Source organism: Balaenoptera musculus, chromosome 3 (genome assembly GCF_009873245.2).
Source record: "Balaenoptera musculus isolate JJ_BM4_2016_0621 chromosome 3, mBalMus1.pri.v3, whole genome shotgun sequence".
In the NCBI taxonomy this organism is placed as follows: domain Eukaryota; kingdom Metazoa; phylum Chordata; class Mammalia; order Artiodactyla; family Balaenopteridae; genus Balaenoptera; species Balaenoptera musculus.
In genome coordinates this window covers 170731891-170747511 of record NC_045787.1, presented here as the reverse complement: position 1 = coordinate 170747511, position 15621 = coordinate 170731891, and the positions used below count along the sequence as shown (strand labels likewise).

General features: G+C 63.2%; 1 protein-coding gene across 3 annotated transcripts; it reads left to right on the top strand.

Annotated features, from left to right (window-relative positions):
• Window positions 1-7: 7 nt before the first annotated feature.
• On the top strand, window positions 8-14395 carry ARHGAP45 (Rho GTPase activating protein 45). Of its 3 annotated transcripts, none has more exons than XM_036849184.1 (23): window positions 9-258; window positions 2166-2496; window positions 5873-6016; window positions 6202-6286; window positions 6363-6435; window positions 6622-6688; window positions 6774-6911; window positions 7022-7086; window positions 7269-7379; window positions 7453-7533; window positions 9194-9382; window positions 9635-9775; window positions 9896-10086; window positions 10206-10330; window positions 10404-10487; window positions 10614-10718; window positions 10830-11002; window positions 11340-11528; window positions 11623-11760; window positions 11994-12220; window positions 12301-12511; window positions 13330-13438; window positions 13809-14395. In XM_036849184.1, exons 1-23 carry the CDS (start codon window positions 130-132, stop codon window positions 14177-14179), a joined length of 3477 nt encoding a protein of 1158 aa, XP_036705079.1. In that variant the 5' UTR covers window positions 9-129; the 3' UTR covers window positions 14180-14395. The 3 variants fall into 3 exon arrangements, with proteins under 3 accessions (XP_036705078.1, XP_036705079.1, XP_036705080.1); XM_036849185.1 differs by lacking the exon at window positions 9-258 and adding an exon at window positions 1219-1308; XM_036849183.1 differs by having other exon boundaries at window positions 8-258; window positions 6363-6688.
• The last annotated feature ends 1226 nt before the right edge of the window (window positions 14396-15621 follow it).

Below are 15621 nucleotides of genomic sequence, written 5' to 3'. Positions count from 1 at the left end.
AATGTCTGGGGCAGCTGGAGGAGCCCAGCAGGGGTGACCCAGGCCTCAGGCCTCCCGACCAGGTCAGAAGCCCACCAGCCAGCCAACCCACCAGCTGGCCCTCACCCCCTGATCCTGGTCTCCAGAGCAATGAGTGGTGGGCAGAGGTTCCTTAAGGGGCTTCTGGGCGGGGTCTGTGGATGGACTCCGGCCTGGAGAGTCGGGTTTGCCATGAGGGGCTGTGGCCTGCATGCCCCGTGCCCAGAGATCACACCTGAGGTCAGTGGGGGCCAGTGTGGGGACTCTGGAAGGGGGCGGGGGGAGGAAGATCTGGGGAGGGGAGAAGGCTCAGATTGGGGGGCTCGAAGAGAAGAGGTGGTCATGGGGGGAGGGGGCCGGAAGCTGTACACACCGCCAGCGCTCCAGATCGGGGGACCCCACCAGGGAATGGAGGAGGCGGCGCGGTGACCTCAGGAGCGTTAGCAGCCCTGCTGCTGGCCAGCTGTCCCGTGGTCACAGTCGGTGCGTGTCCCTGGAATGTAGAATGGGGGGTGAGGGGCGGGAGCTGGGCCGAGGGGAGGAGACCCACTATGCCCAGCGCTGCCCAGGGGCCCTGGGGTCTGCAGGGGGGTCGCCAGAGGACGTAGGGCAGGCACGTCCGTGAGAGGTGGGAGGACTGGAGGGCAGGTGTCTGTGTGCAGGGGTACCCGTTGCATCTGCGGAGCTGGGTGGCTTCTGATCGTGTGTCCAAGCCTGTGTCCCTGCGTGTCGTCGTGCTCCCGTGTCTGCACTCCTGGGTGCATCTGGGTGTGGCCGAGTGGGGGCATCAGTGTCTCTGCAGTCCCCCGTGTGCCCGCCAGGGCCTTGCCCGGGGCGCCAGTGCCAGGCAGGGGCACCTCGACCAACGTGCGTGCGGACCAACGTGCGTGCGCGCGCAGAGCTCCTGAAAGCGGAAGCTGGGGGCGGAGCCTGGGACCCCACCTTCAAGCCCACTGAGCGGAGGGGCAGGCTGAGGCTGGGGAGGGGCAGGGGCGGGTCTGAGTCACCGCCTCCGGAGGCCTTTTCCTGTGGGGGGAAGCACCCGCCAATGAGGGCTGGGCCTGTCACGTGGGCCTGACAGCTGGGGGGGGTGGCCAGCGACAATGTGGTCCCGAGGCCACTGACACCAGGAGCTGCGGCGCTGAGACCCCCGGCCCGCCCCCCCCTCGGGCCCCTCGGGCCACTTGGCCCGGCCACAACATGTTCTCCAGGAAGAAGCGGGAGCTCATGAAAACCCCTTCTATCTCGAAAAAGAACCGGGCGGGAAGCCCCTGTCCGCAGCCCTCGGGGGTGAGTGAGCCTCTGCTGGGAGCTCGGAGCGGGCGGGGATCTTGGAGCGACACGCGGGCAGCAGGGGGACCGGGGGACACCCTGCGCTCGGGCCCGGCGGGGCAGGGCCGGGCAGTGCCATGCTGGGCCGGCGGCGGGGGGCTGGAACCAGCTACAGCCCCGGGGCTGGACTGCAGGGGCCGTGCAGGACGGGCTGGGATCCCCACGTTCAGCTCAGGGTGGGAGCCCTTGGGATGGTCACTGCACACCCCACCCCGTCCAGGGCTGCCTGTGGGGTCCAGGGAGTATGGGTGCTCTTGGTCCAGGACTCTGTAGGGTGAGGGCTCAGGGAACTTGGGGCCTCCAGGCACCGTTAGATGTGAGAGCTACAGCCCAGCCACTGGGGGAAGGTTTAGAGCGAGCAGAGTGTGTGCAGTGAGATCCACGGGGTGGGCCTCGTACAAAGCTGGCCTGTGGTGTCCGCGGGACTCAGGGGCCTAGTGGACCCTCAAGAGTAAAAGAATCGAGGAGGGGTCTTTACCAGTGAGTAGGTGTGTCTGCAGTGGCCTCCCCTGAGGGGAGCTAAGGAGACCCTGGACCTCCCTACCCCGGCCCCCCCCAGGAAGTGGGGTGCCCCTCCCCCACACCCTGGCTGTGGTTTGGGCAGAGGCCGTTGTTTGTGAAAGCTCTGGGGAAGAGGATGTTGGGTAACAGGTGCGGGAGGGGCACAACACCAAATCTCAGCCCTCTGACCTGTGGCCTTTGACCCCCTGTGGGGTCAGGCTGAAGACCCTCCAGAGCCCCACTTCACTTCTGGGAAAACTGACGCAGGGCCACAGTGGGAGCACCTGCTCTAGCGGCTCCCCCCACCCTCCCAGGAGCTGCCCAGGAGAGATGGGGCTGATGCAGTGTCCCTGGCACCCAGCCTGGAACCACCAAGTGTGGCCTTGAATGCCAAGGCCACGGGCACACTCAAGAGGCCCACCAGCCTAAGCCGCCACGCCAGCGCTGCCGGCTTCCCACTGTCCGGAGCCAGCACCTGGACGCTGGGCCGTGGCCACCGCAGCCCACTGTCAACAGCCAGCCCAGCTGAGGGACCCATCCAGGGACCCTGCCCCGACACTGTGGAGGACATCTCCCACCTGCTGGCTGACGTGGCCCGCTTCGCCGAGGGCCTTGAGAAGCTGAAGGAGTGTGTTCTGCGTGAAGGTGAGAAGTGGCAGGGACACCGCGGCCTGGGTGGAAGGCAGAGTTGGACACAGATATCCCAAACCCTGTGGGGTCGAGGCAGGGTGGAGGGAGGGATTTGGGGAGGCTCCGAAGAGGGTTGTAGGGAGGACTTCGTGGAAAAAGCCATTGCAGCTAGGGTTCTGAGGGATGTATAGGAGTTTGGCGGCAACCAGGAAGAGGGAATGTCATGTGCACAGGCTCAGAAACATGGAGTGGAGGTGCATTTGGGGGAACAAGGTTCGGGTGTATGAAGTGTGTGAGGGTGGAGGCATTGAGAATGGCAAGCAGAGGGACCCTGGACGTTATCCTGAGGGTGGTGGGGAGCCATAGAAGGTGTTAGAGCAGAGGTGGAACAAGGTCAGATCTGCATGTTGGACTGAAATGGACTGGAGGCAGGCTGAGGTCTGGACAGAGAGAGATTCAGGACGGACAAGGGGCAGGACCGGCATGTAAGCTGCAGGAGTGAGCGGCCTGTGGGATGGCAGTTCCGTTTTCTCCACGCGTCTGCTGACAGCCCAGCTTCCTGCCGAGTTATTTTCATCTGCTTCCTGTTTGTCCCTGGCCGCCAAGGAGGGCACTATGATCTCTCCTGCCAGAAACCGCAGTGCCAGGGCCACGCTAAACACTCTGGCCTGCTCCCCACAGGTGCCTATTTTACAGATGAGGAAACTGAGGCCCAGAGAGGGGCCCTGACTCCTGGCTCAACCAGCCAAGGAGGGGCCAGAGCCCGGATTCGACCTCAGAGTGGAGAGAGACCTCAGCTTTGTAGGCGCTAATGGGGGGCTCTGCTGGCCCGGCCTCTGCTGGGTCCGGGGGGTGTCAGCCCCCAGGGTTATCTGGTCCTGGGGTGGGGCTGGAGTTGTTTCCTGGGGAAACTCTCTCTAATCTCGGTTCCTTTCCGATCCTGGCGCTTCCTTGGAGGCCAGACGTGGGCGGGGTTGAGCCAGTGGGCGTCCTGCAGGAGGATGGGCCAGGGCAGGGGCACCCTTCTTTGAACCTTGGGGCAGCCCTGGGCCAGGGGAAGGGCCTGGAGCAGAGAGCATGTGGGTTTGCATCCTGCTGCTGCCCCTGCCAGGCTGTGAGACTGGATTAGCTGTCCCTTCTCTAAGCCTCTGGCGTTTCATCTGTGAAACGGGGCAATGATATGCCCTGGGGAGTTGCTGACTGTAACCAGATGTCCTCAGCTCACAGTAATTGTTGTGGGGACAGTGAGAGTGCTTGGGGACCCTGTGCTGTCCACCTAGGAAGCAGTGGGCGGCGGGATCCACGTGGGCGGGGTCTCCCCACACCTCCCCACGCCCTGTACCTGGGCCTGTTTCCCTGCCTGCCCTTGGCCGGCCCCATCCCGAATCGAATTGCATCTCCCTGGGTCCCAGACTCCTGCTACCTGAGGCTGGGGAGCTAGCAGGACGCCGGGGCGGAGCTCTCCTCAGAGGGGGGCGGGTCTTCGGACCGGCCAGAGCCGGTTTGCTTGCGGAGGACCTGGCACCAAAGACCCCGGACCAGCCTGTTGCCTAGCCCGGCCTGCGCATTCACGGTCCCTGTGCCCTGACGGCTGCGCCATGTGTATCTGCGGGACGGTGCACCCGGCGCTGGACCAGGCGCCGGTGCGCTGCCAGGCAGGGCCCCGAGGTGAGGGGACCGTGCGGGGTTGGGGGTGCAGGGCCTGGCCAGGAGCACGTGGCACTCGGGGCATTTGCTGCCCGGGGCTTGCCTTGGCCAGTGCTGAGCTGGGCATGTCCAGGCTTCGCCAGAGTCCCACCTGCCCAGGTGGGTGTGCTGCGGGGACACAGGTGGCCGAGGCCCAGGCGACACGAGGGGCCTGGTGTGTGGGAGGAATGTCCTGGGAAGGGGCGTGGCCCGGCCTTTCCTCAGCTGGCCTTTCATGGATTCCGCAAGCTCCTTCCCGCCTCCCTGAGTTGGCCTTGGATTCAGGCAGCAAATCCTGCCTGGTGCTGAGGCACTGGGCTGCACTCGGAGGAATTTGGGGCCAGGGACTCCGTGGGGGTCTCCCTGTCGGTGGCATTCAGTGGGGGTCCTCAGTGCTGAAAAGGGATCAGACACCTATTTTCAGATTCCATTTTTTAAAATTTTTTTTATAAATGTATTTATTTATATTTTTGTTTGTGTTGGGTCTTCGTTGCTGCACGCAGATTTCTCTAGTTGCGGTGAGTGGGGGCTACTCTTTGCTGCAGTGTGCAGGCTTCTCGTTGCGGTGCTTCTCTTGTTGCGGAGCACGGGCTCTAGGCACACAGGCTTCAGTAGTTGTGGCACACAGGCTCGAGTGCAGGCTCAGTAGTTGTGGTGCACAGACTTAGTTGCTCCACTGCATGTGGGATCTTCCTGGACCAGGGCTCGAACCCGTGTCCCCTGCTTTGGCAGGCGGATTCTCAACCACTGCGCCACCAGGGAAGCCCCAGATTACATTTTTTAAAGTTTTAATTTATTTTATTTATTTATTTTTTTTGAGCATCAGGTACCAGGCACAGAGTCAAAGGCAAACAGGTGCGGGAGATATCCTCCCAGCTGGTGGCCAGGTCCCTCCTGGGTCTCAGGGTCGGCTCATTCCTTCCCCATCCATACATTCCTTCGGCTTTGTTTCCACTAGATGGTGCGTGTTCTGCCCGCACACAGCGCTTTTTTCCAATTAAGAACATCTGAAGAGGGCATTTAAAGCCACGTTTGAAGATGCAGATCTGACCTTGACTCTCCTTTGCTCTAATACCTTCTATGGCTCCCCATTGCCCTTATGGTAAAGTCAGGCAGGGTCCTTCAGCCTGGCATTCTCATGCCTTCAGAGCTAGTGGAGATGGAAAAGCTGCGTGATCCTTGAGAAATGACTTCTCCCCAGTATGCCTCAGTTTTCTCATCTGCAAAATGGGGGTGATGACAGCACCTGCCTCATGGGGTGGCTGGTCGGGAGAGAGTGAGGTAACGGGGTGTTTAAGCCCCAGTGCCCAGGCAGGCAGGGCTGGGAGAGAGCTGGACAGAGCCCTGAGAGTTTGGGGCAGGGAAGGGGCCAGGTGGGTTGCCTGGAGGAAGAGGCCACCAGGACTGCAACTTGAAGGTCAGCGGGAGTTTGTTTTCTGGAGGAATGAGGAAAGGGTGTTCTGAGCAGGACTGTCTAGACTGACATTTGGCCTTTGATGACCTGGCCAGCAGTCGAGAGAGGGACAGTTCCTCACACCACTGCCCCCCCCAACGAGGTCACACACTGAGCCTCAGGCAGTTACCTTCTCCCACCTTGGCCTCAATTTCCCCACCCGGGGACAGGAGCTCTGAGGAGGGTTAGGGTTAGGTGGTTAGGTGGGCAGGCTTTCCCTCCCTCCCTGCTCATACCCACTCTGCCTGGCAGACCTCCTAGAGGCCCGCCGGCCGCTTGCCCATGAGTGCCTGGGTGAGGCCCTCCGCGTGATGCACCAGGTCATCTCCAAGTACCCACTGCTGAACACCGTGGAGTCGCTCACAGCTGCCGGCACCCTCATTGCCAAGGTCAAAGGTCAGCCAGGACAGGGCAGCAAGGGCTGTCTGGGAGGGCTTCCTGAAGGAGGGGATGTTTGAAGTGGGTTTTGAAGGATGCATAGGAGTTTGATGGGCACAACTCCAATGCTCCCCCTTCAGTTAGTTGCACGGGTGGTCACCTCCCAGACTGGGCCAACCTCTCTCGTCCTTGTCTGCCCCCAGCCTTCCATTATGAGTGCAACAATGATTCAGACAAGCAGGAGTTTGAGAAGGCCTTGGAGACCATCGCAGTCTCCTTCAGCAGCACGTGAGTGTGGGGGTGGGGAAGGGTGGCGGAGGGTGGGGACCCATGTGCCTCTTGACACGTGCCCCCTGACCTGCAGTGTGTCCGAGTTCCTCATGGGTGAAGTGGACAGCAGCATCCTCCTCTCAGTGCCCCCTGGGGACCCGGGCCAGGTGAGCAGGGATGGCCTGGGTGCTGCAGCACGGGGTCAGGCTGGCAGGGCGGGTGAGTCCCCCCCTGCCCGCTCTGTGGACCGTGGTCTCCCGCTCTGTCCAGGGGGGGCGGTGACTGTCTCCTGCAGGGTGGGCATCAAACAGGACCCAGCCCGGACTGGACTCACCTGTCTCCCTCTGGTACAGTCCATGGAGAACCTGTATGGACAGGGGAGCGAGGGTGCCCCGCCCAGCAGTGAGGACTGTGATGAGGGTGAGTTCTGAGCCTGGGGGCAGAGGGCTGAGGACGGAAGGGTGGGCTGGGCTGGAGCCCGGGCTGAGGGGTGTCTGTCCCGCAGGCTGCCTCTCCCCGGAGGCGGTGGACACGCTGCTGCAGCGCTGTGAGGGGGGTGTGGACGCCGCGCTGCAGTACGCCAAGAACATGGCCAAGTACATGAAGGACCTCATCGGCTACCTGGAGAAGCGGAGCGCGCTGGGTGAGAGCTGGGGCCCGCGGGGCGGCGTCTGGTTGGAAGGCCCCTCCCCTCACCCCTGCGCTCACACCCCTCCCCTCACCCCTGCGCTCACACCCCCTCCCCGCCTGCAGAGATGGACTTTGCCAAAGGCCTGCAGAAGATCGTCCAGAACTGCAGACAGAGCGTCATGCAGGAGGTGGGGAACTCGAGGGAACGGGGTGGGGTCCCTCAGGCCTGGGTGTGTCTCGCCCCTCCAAGATGGGCCAAAGGAAAGGGGTTTCCCATCTCTGCAAGGGCAGCTGAGGGAGCTGGGGAGGCGGCAGGGCTTCCATGAGGGCGCCTGTCCCACCCCCGTGACTGCCGGCCCCGCCCCCACAGCCGCACATGCCCCTCCTGTCCATCTACTCGCTGGCCCTGGAGCAGGACCTGGAGTTCGGCCACGGCCTGGTGCAGGCGTTGGGCACGCTGCAGACCCAGACCTTCGTGCAGGTGAGCTTCGCCCTGGAGGGTGGGTGGGGTGGAGGGTGCCCGGGTCCCCATCACACCCGTCTCCCCCCTCCAGCCCCTGAACCTGCGGCGGCTCGAGCACGAGAAGCGCAGGAAGGAGATCAAGGAGTCTTGGCACCGTGCCCAGAGGAAGCTGGTACCGCAGGGCGGCGGGGCTAGGAGGGGGCAGGGTGGGCCGGCTTGTGCACGCGCAGTCCCCTGGTGCACACCCGGGTGGTCCTTTCCCGAGTTTTGCGGACACCCGGCAGAGTGCCCTGTGCCCGCGTGGGGCTCACTGTGGCGTCACAGGTTGGAGTGGGTCCTGCCTCCCAACTGCTCCAGCCCCATTACCCGCAGCTGCAGCAGGAGAGGCCCTGGTCCGGGGCCCCCATCACTGTCACGGGTCAGATGTCCGGAGGGACCGGGTCACCCGTGGCCGCCAGGAGCAGGTCTGGGTTAGAGGGAAACTGAGGCTCTCTCAGGTCTGGTGGATGCTCCAGGTTCGTCCATGTTGCTCTTTTCCCACCTCTCTTTTGGGCTGTTCCAAAGGCACTAGCAATCTTTTGCACTGCTCTTTAGGCCTGCTAACAGGGTCTGCGGTGCACAGAGCCCCCACGGCCCCTGCTCCAGCTAGTGGTGTCCTGTGGCACATCTGGCAAATGAGCCTCTCCCCCCTTTTCTACACCTGATGACAGCTTGCCGAGTACCCTGTTCTGCTTCTGGCCTTTTACACTCACCTCCATATCCAGGGACTGGCCCCATCTCACTCCATGTGAAAGTCCTCCCTTTTTCTCAGCTACAAGTGCTCAGCTGCAGAGCCACAGGGCTTAGTTCACTAAATCCCTACTGATGGACAGTTTAGTTGTTGTTGAGCTGTTGCTGTTTCAAACACCACTGCTGTGACGAGCTTGTGCCCCTGTTGCTCAGACATGTGACCTACCATTTATCTCAGATCAGTGCCCGAAAGGTAATGGCTGGGTCACAGATGTCATGAGCATAGAAGCTGACCTCCCGAGCCATAGCCATGCTTTTCCTCTTCTGTGAGCTCTCAGTTCATATCCTTTGCTCACCTCGGATTGTACAGTAGCCTGTTTCTTATTGACTTGCCAGAGCTCTTTACATATTAGAGAACCCAGGCCTTGATGAGATGTGTTACAAACTCCCCCACCCCCAGTTTATTGTTTTGACTTTTGATTTAACCTGTTGCCTGTTTTCCCAGTTGAAACCCATGATTGTTAGTAGCAGTCTTTTATGGTTTCTGGGTTCTGTGTCACGCATGGAAAGGCCTTCCCCATGCTATGTTTATTTTAAGAAATTCTCTCATGGTTTCTTCTAGTACTCTTGTGAGCTCTTTTCTTTATGTTTAAGCTTCTGATCGTGTAGACTGTGAGGTGTGGCCCCCAGAAGGCCCACTGGGTTTTGACTAAGTGCTCTTCCTGCCAACCCTGAGGGTGCCTGACTTCCTGTCTGAGCGGCCTCACTGTTCTCATCTCTGAGACAGGAAATGAAAGAGATAGAAGCACAAGTCGCTCTGGCGGGTGTGGGTGTAGGTGTCAAGAGGATGATGTAGTTGGTGTCTCCTTCAGAGCTTAGCTGTGCCTCAGCTTCCCTGGCTGTGAAATGGGCATGCCAGATGCTGGCTCCTCCCAGGGTCGCCCTGTAGGTGTCACCTCCTATTCTTCCACCACTGGTTCTTGGGCGGGGGCCTCTGTTTGCTTGACTGGCCATGGGATTTTGGCCCAAGGGATGTGGGTGGCAGAGGTCCCTAACGCGGTCTCTGGCTGATGGTGCTGGTCTGGCTCCTCCCATGTCCACAGCAAGAGGCAGAGTCCAATCTGCGCAAGGCCAAGCAGGGCTACGTTCAGCGCTGCGAAGACCACGACAAGGCCCGCTTCCTAGTGGCCAAGGCGGAGGAAGAGCAGGCGGGCGCTGGCCCAGGTGCAGGGGGCGTGGCCTCCAAGACCCTGGACAAGAGGCGGCGCCTGGAGGAGGAGGCCAAAAACAAGGTGAGGGCGGGTCAGGGGGGCAGGGGGTGCAGGACAAGACCCATGGCATCAGGGTCTGACGCCCTGTGCAGGATTGCCCACCGCCGCCGGGCCTTTGTCTGGGCTGTGCCTCCTGCCAGGAGTGCCTTCCTGTCCTTTTGTTCCTGGCTGATTTCCGTGTGGGGCCTGAAGATGCCCTGAGGGCTGAACCGCGGGCTGAGGCCTCTCTGGGCACCCCACCCCCCCCCCACCCCCCCCCCCCCCCCCACCCAGGCGGAGGAGGAAGCCATGGCCACGTACCGCACGTGCGTGGCAGACGCTAAGACGCAGAAGCAGGAGCTTGAGGACACCAAGGTGACGGCGCTCCGGCAGATCCAGGAAGTCATCCGGCAGAGCGACCAGACCATCAAGTCGGTGAGCGCCGTGCTCCCGCCCCCGCCCCCGCCCCCGCCTCTGTTGGGGTGGGCGGGGCGGCTGCCCGTCCAGCCTCAGGACCGCCAGCACTTAGGGCCCCTCCCACCTGCCTGCCCGCAGGCCACCATCTCCTATTACCAGATGATGCACATGCAGACGGCCCCGCTGCCTGTGCACTTCCACATGCTGTGCGAGAGCAGCAAGCTGTACGACCCGGGCCAGCAGTACGCCTCCCACGTGCGCCAGCTGCAGCGCGGCGAGGAGCCAGACGTGCACTACGACTTCGAGCCCCACGTCTCCGCCAACGCCTGGTACCCCGCCGTCTGCGCATGCCCGGGGGAGCCGGACTTCCCTCCTGAGGTGGGGGCGAGGGCAGTGAGCCTCTGTGACCCCCATCGTGACCCCTTCTTTTGGCTGTTGGTCCCATCAGGTCCCCGGTCTTGCGCGCCCGAAAGGGCAGCTTCAACGTCAGCGATGCCGCGGTGGCGGAGGCCGCGGGCTGCCCCCCGGAGGAAGGTGGGCTCGGCGACGGGGAGCTTGCCAAGGAGCGCAGGGGTGAGTGTATGGCAGGGGCGGGAGCGGCCCCCCTGCAGCCCCCTTCAGCCCTTCACTGGGGACACCTTCGCAGGTGGGCGCGGACACCAGGTGCACAAGTCGTGGCCGATCGCCATCTCAGACTCTGACGCCAGTCTGGACCCCAGCCCTGGCTCAGGTGAAGGGGCCTGGCCGGCGGTGGGGGGCTCACAGAGCTGCCGCCCCCGCCCCCAGGTTTCAGCGGGCTCATTGTGCAGCCGGGGGCCCTCGGGGGAGTCTCTGACAACCCCTGTTTCCTGCTCAGGGGACTTTAAGAAGTTCGAGCGCATGTCTTCCAGTGGCACCATGTCGTCCAGCGAGGAGCTGGCTGACCAGGAGGGCAGCACAGGCGCATCAGCCTTTGACCAGGGTGAGGGGAACCCTGGGCGGGGCAGTGGGGAGAGGGGGGTTTGGACTCTCTCTGTGCGCCTGGCCCTGACCTGTCTTGGTGACACTTACCACCTGCCCCCGCCCCCACCAGATGACCTCAATGGCATGGCCCCGGAGCTGCCTGTGGCCATGCCCAGAGGGCCCTTCCGCCACGTGGGGCTGTCCAAGGCGGCCCGTACCCACCGGCTCCGGAAGCTCCGCACGCCGGCCAAGTGCCGGGAGTGCAACAGCTACGTGTACTTCCAGGGCGCCGAGTGTGAGGAGGTGAGTGGTGGTTCCGGGGGAGCCAGGCACCTGCATGTGCGCCCTCAGGACCGTGCCATGCAGAGCGCTGGAGGGAAGTGAAGCCAGGAGCACTTGCAGTCTCCTGGGGGAGAGCATCCCAGGCGGAGGGCTCAGCCAGTGCTCAGGGAACCAGAAGGCCGTGGGAGCAGCCCAGGCTGCACTGGTGGCAGGGGCACGTCTCCCAACCAGGAGGGGTGAAAGTTGCCCTGTAGGGGGGTGATGAGAGCAGCGGGGGACGCGGGGGGAGGGGGAGCCGGGGGTGTCTGTGTGGGGCTGGGGCGCCAGGAAGGTCTGCTCACTCCTCGCCCGCCCCCAGTGCTGCCTGGCCTGCCACAAGAAGTGCCTGGAGACCCTGGCCATCCAGTGTGGCCACAAGAAGCTGCAGGGCCGCCTGCAGCTCTTTGGCCAGGACTTCAGCCAGGCCGCCCGCAGCACCCCGGACGGCGTGCCCTTCATCGTCAAGAAGTGTGTCTTCGAGATCGAGCAGCGGGCGCTGCGCACCAAGGTGACTGCCGCGGGCACAGCTGCAGGGGCTCCGGCCGAGGGGCCGCGCAGGGAGGGGAGGGGTGTGGGCCCAGGCTGACTGCGGGCTCCCACAGGGCATCTACCGGGTCAATGGGGTGAAAACGCGCGTGGAGAAGCTGTGCCAGGCCTTCGAGAATGGCAAGGAGCTGGTGGAGCTGTCGCAGGCCTCGCCCCATGACATCAGCAACGTCCTCAAGCTCTACCTGCGCCAGGTGAGACAGATGGGGACAGAGCAGAGCGGATCCTGGGCTGGACCTGAGCCTGGTGGGGGGCGTGGCCAGCTCTGAGCAGGGTTGTGGTTGCTAGGCCAGGGGCGTGGTCAGTACAGGGTAGGCGGGACCGGTGCCTGTCAGGGGCAGGGCTGCTGCTAGGGGCGGGGCCAGTGCAGGACAGATGGCATGGGGCTAGGCCCACTGACCCCCACACCTAACCCGTCACCCTGCAGCTGCCTGAGCCGCTCATCTCCTTCCGCCTCTACCATGAGCTTGTGGGGCTGGCCAAGGACAGTCTGAAGGCAGAGGCCGAGGCCAAGGCGGCAACCCGAGGCCGGCCAGATGTCACTGAGAGAGAGGCTGTGGCCGTGGCCATGGCGGGCCGGCTGCGGGAGCTCCTGCGGGACCTGCCGCCGGAGAACTGGGCCACGCTGCAGTACCTGATGCGGCACCTGCGCAGGTGAGGGCTGGCCAGGCCGGGGTCAAGGGCGGCGGGGTCCCGGGAGCCGCTCACACCTGCTTCTGCACTCCAACCCCCAGGATCGTGGAGGTGGAGCAGGACAACAAGATGACGCCGGGGAACCTGGGCATCGTGTTTGGGCCCACGCTGCTGCGGCCCCGGCCCACGGAGGCCACCGTGTCCCTCTCCTCCCTGGTGGACTACCCCCACCAGGCCTGCATCTTGGAGACCCTCATCACCCACTACAGCCTGGTCTTTGAGGAGGAGCCCGAGGTGGCATCCGGGTGCCAGGTGAGGGTGGTCCACCCTGGGCGGGGGTGCAGGGCTCTGTGAGCATCATGGAGGCCGGGAACCTCGCTCACCCACGGGGGGATTAGACAGGAAGAAGGGCTGGGAGATGTCTGGCTCGGATGGGGCCAGAGCCCCATCAGGGGCACCCAAGGCATCTTTTAAGCAAAGAACTGGATGAAGTGTGGGTTCAGATCTGTGGACGGAGCCCCAGGCAGTGCAGAGGCCCTTCGGCCTCCCCCCGCGTCCCCTGGAGCTCACATCAGAACGCACTAGACCCAACGTCCTGCCCCTTCTCCCATTTCCCATCTCTGCACCGCCTACAGCATGTCCTCTGGGTCCAGCCTGCTGCTCTCCTCAGCCGACAGGCCTTGTTTCTGCAAGTCTGTTCGCTTCCAGGCAGCATCAGCTCCCACGCTCAGTCCCCACTGTGCGTCTTTAATCCCTCATCTGGCGTCTCTGGCTGTGAAGGTGACACGCCTGGGTGTGGCCTCAGGACAGTGGCTCCCACGCTCAGTCCCCACTGTGCGTCTTTAACCCCTCAACTGGCGTCTCTGGCTGTGGAGGTGACACGCCTGGGTGTGGCCTCAGGACAGTGGCTCCCACGCTGGTGTCCTTGCAGCCTGTCCCTGCCTCAGCCTTTCTGGCCAGGGCCTCTGCCCGCTTTGGACGAGCTCAGCCTGCTCGTGACTTGGGATCCAGGGGCCTCACGTGCTCAGCTGCAGCGGGTGTTAACAGTTTTTAGGGTTTAACAAGACAGAAAAATGGAATGTGGGATGGCCGGAACCGTGGCGCCCCCTGACCTCCGTTCGCCTCTGCAGGATGTGACGTCCAACCAGGGGGCCGAGGTGGTGGTCCAGGAGCCGTACCCGGAGGTCAGCGGGGGCGCGGCCTTCCCCCTGCTGGAGGAGGCTGAGGATGGGGGCCTCGGTGAGCAGTGGGCCCAGGCGGCAGATGACACAGTGGGTCCACCTCAAGGGCTGCATCCCGGTTTGTCTCCCGTGGAGACCATGAGTGTCACCTGCTTTTTCACCGTCTTTAACGTGTTACAAACTCTTGCAAAGAGACACCCTTTCGAGGTGTTTTTGCCAACGCCGAGAAATGGGCATCCCGAAGTGGAAACGACCCCAGTGTCTGAGACCCTGCACCTCCGCCTGACCCGGGAGGGTTCTAAGGGAGCTGGGCCTGCTGGGGGGAGGCGGACGCCCAGTCCTCCGCCCAGTGCCCCCCACCCTGCTCACAGGCTGTCCATCTGTCCCTCTGTCTGTCTGTCCCTGTCTCTCTCCCTTGGACTTTCCAGAACCCCACGCTGCCTCCAATGACTCCGACTCAGAACTGGAGGAGGCCTCGGACCTGCCGTCCCCGGCGGGTGGGGCGGCCCTGCACCGCCTCGGCTTCCTGGAGAAGCTGGGCAGCGAGGCGGGCGCGGAGGGCGGCCGGGACAGCCGCAGCGGCAGTGAGGAGCAGCTGGGCACTGCCACCGGGGAGGGGGAGGATGGGCCCGGGCCTGGGGTCTGGGAGGACCTCGGGGAGGAGCCGGTCCAGCGGCTCGCCGAGCACAATACCAACCAGTGCAACAACGTGGCTGCGGCCCGCCTGCCAGCCGTGAGGCTCCGCGGCGGGCGGCTGGCAGGGGGCGCAGGCTGGGAGAGGCGGCCAGAGTTCGTGTAGCTGGGGCAGCGGGCAGGTCTGCTCCAGGCTCCTGTCCCTGCGGACACGTCACCGAGAGGCCTCTCCTTCCGCCCACAGCGGCAAGGGCATCACTGGCCAACTTTTCCAGAAGCTTCTGCCCACGCTGCTCCGCACGCCCACCAGGCCCCACTCCGCTGAGCTGGGGGGATTCTGCTCTTGGAGTCGCCCAGGCTGTGATGGAGGGACCCTGCCCACCCTGGCGCTGGGCCGTGGAAGCCACATGGCAGCCGGGAGGAGGGCTGGACGCCTTTGTGGATGGTGGGCAGGCGGCCTCGGGATGCCCTGGCTTTTATGGAAAACTGGGTTTGGATACCTGGGGCTGAGGATGCAGTGAAGTTCCACGATGGAGTTCTCTTACAGGAACATTCCTTTTGCATAAAATAAAGTCTTTAACCTGAGCCTGTCTTCTCTGGCAGCAGTGGCCTAGCGACCCAGACACACAGGGCACTGAGCGCCGTCCCCAGCTCCTCGCTGGGCTTGGGCAGGGAGCTGTGAAGAAGAAATTCCACCACAAGGCAGCCCCGTCAGGCGTGGGAGCCCAGGTGGCCGTGGGGCCCGATTCCCATCGACTCCTGACTCGGGCCGCCAGCCCCCGGTGGCTCCCGAGCACTGAGGTGCGGCTGCTGTGCTGAGGAGCCGCAGCTGAACTCTACTCGCACCAAAGGCCTCAGGAAGACAGCGGCCACCACGGGGAACAGCGCAGCGGGGAAGAGGCGAGCACCCCTCACCCAGCTCAGAGACCCCAGTCGGGTTTATCCCGGAGGGCTGGGGCCGGCTCAGCAGAGACCCAACTATTCATTTGAGGAATTAGATGGAATTCACACCCAGTCATGGGTGAAAGCTGCTGGGCCTCCACTCCTGATGCAGGACAGCTCACCCCAAACTGCAGGCCCCCACCCAGGCTTAGGTAAGACCCGCTGTGGCAGTCAGGGCGCTTCCTAAGAGTGAGCGGGAAAAGCTGCCAGCAAACTACCCGTGTGTTTTGCAAACAGAGATAATGGGCCGGGGCCACACCCTCTCGGTTACATGTGGCCTGGGGCCACTTCTGCCCTGTAGAGTTGAGCAACTGTAGCAGGGCCACCTGGCCAGCAAAGACAACATACTGACCGCCTGGCCCTTTACAGCAAAACTTTGCTGACCCCGATCTACGTTTTTTAAAAAAACGGTCAGAAGAATGAGCAAATCTATTAACACTTCAGAGTGCTCAGCAGGACAGGTAACGGCAAGAAAGCATCCCACTGTCAGGTGCCAAGGCATCTCTAAGGAGCCTGGCGGATCATGCCACACAACTTCACAGGTTGCACCACCTTCGGACAAGGGCTGGCCCAGGCTCACAACGTGTCCTGGTGGCTGGAGTGAGGGGCTGGGGGTGCTGCGTGAAAGCCAGCCCCTGCCTCCAGACTCGGGGGGGCCCCACTTCC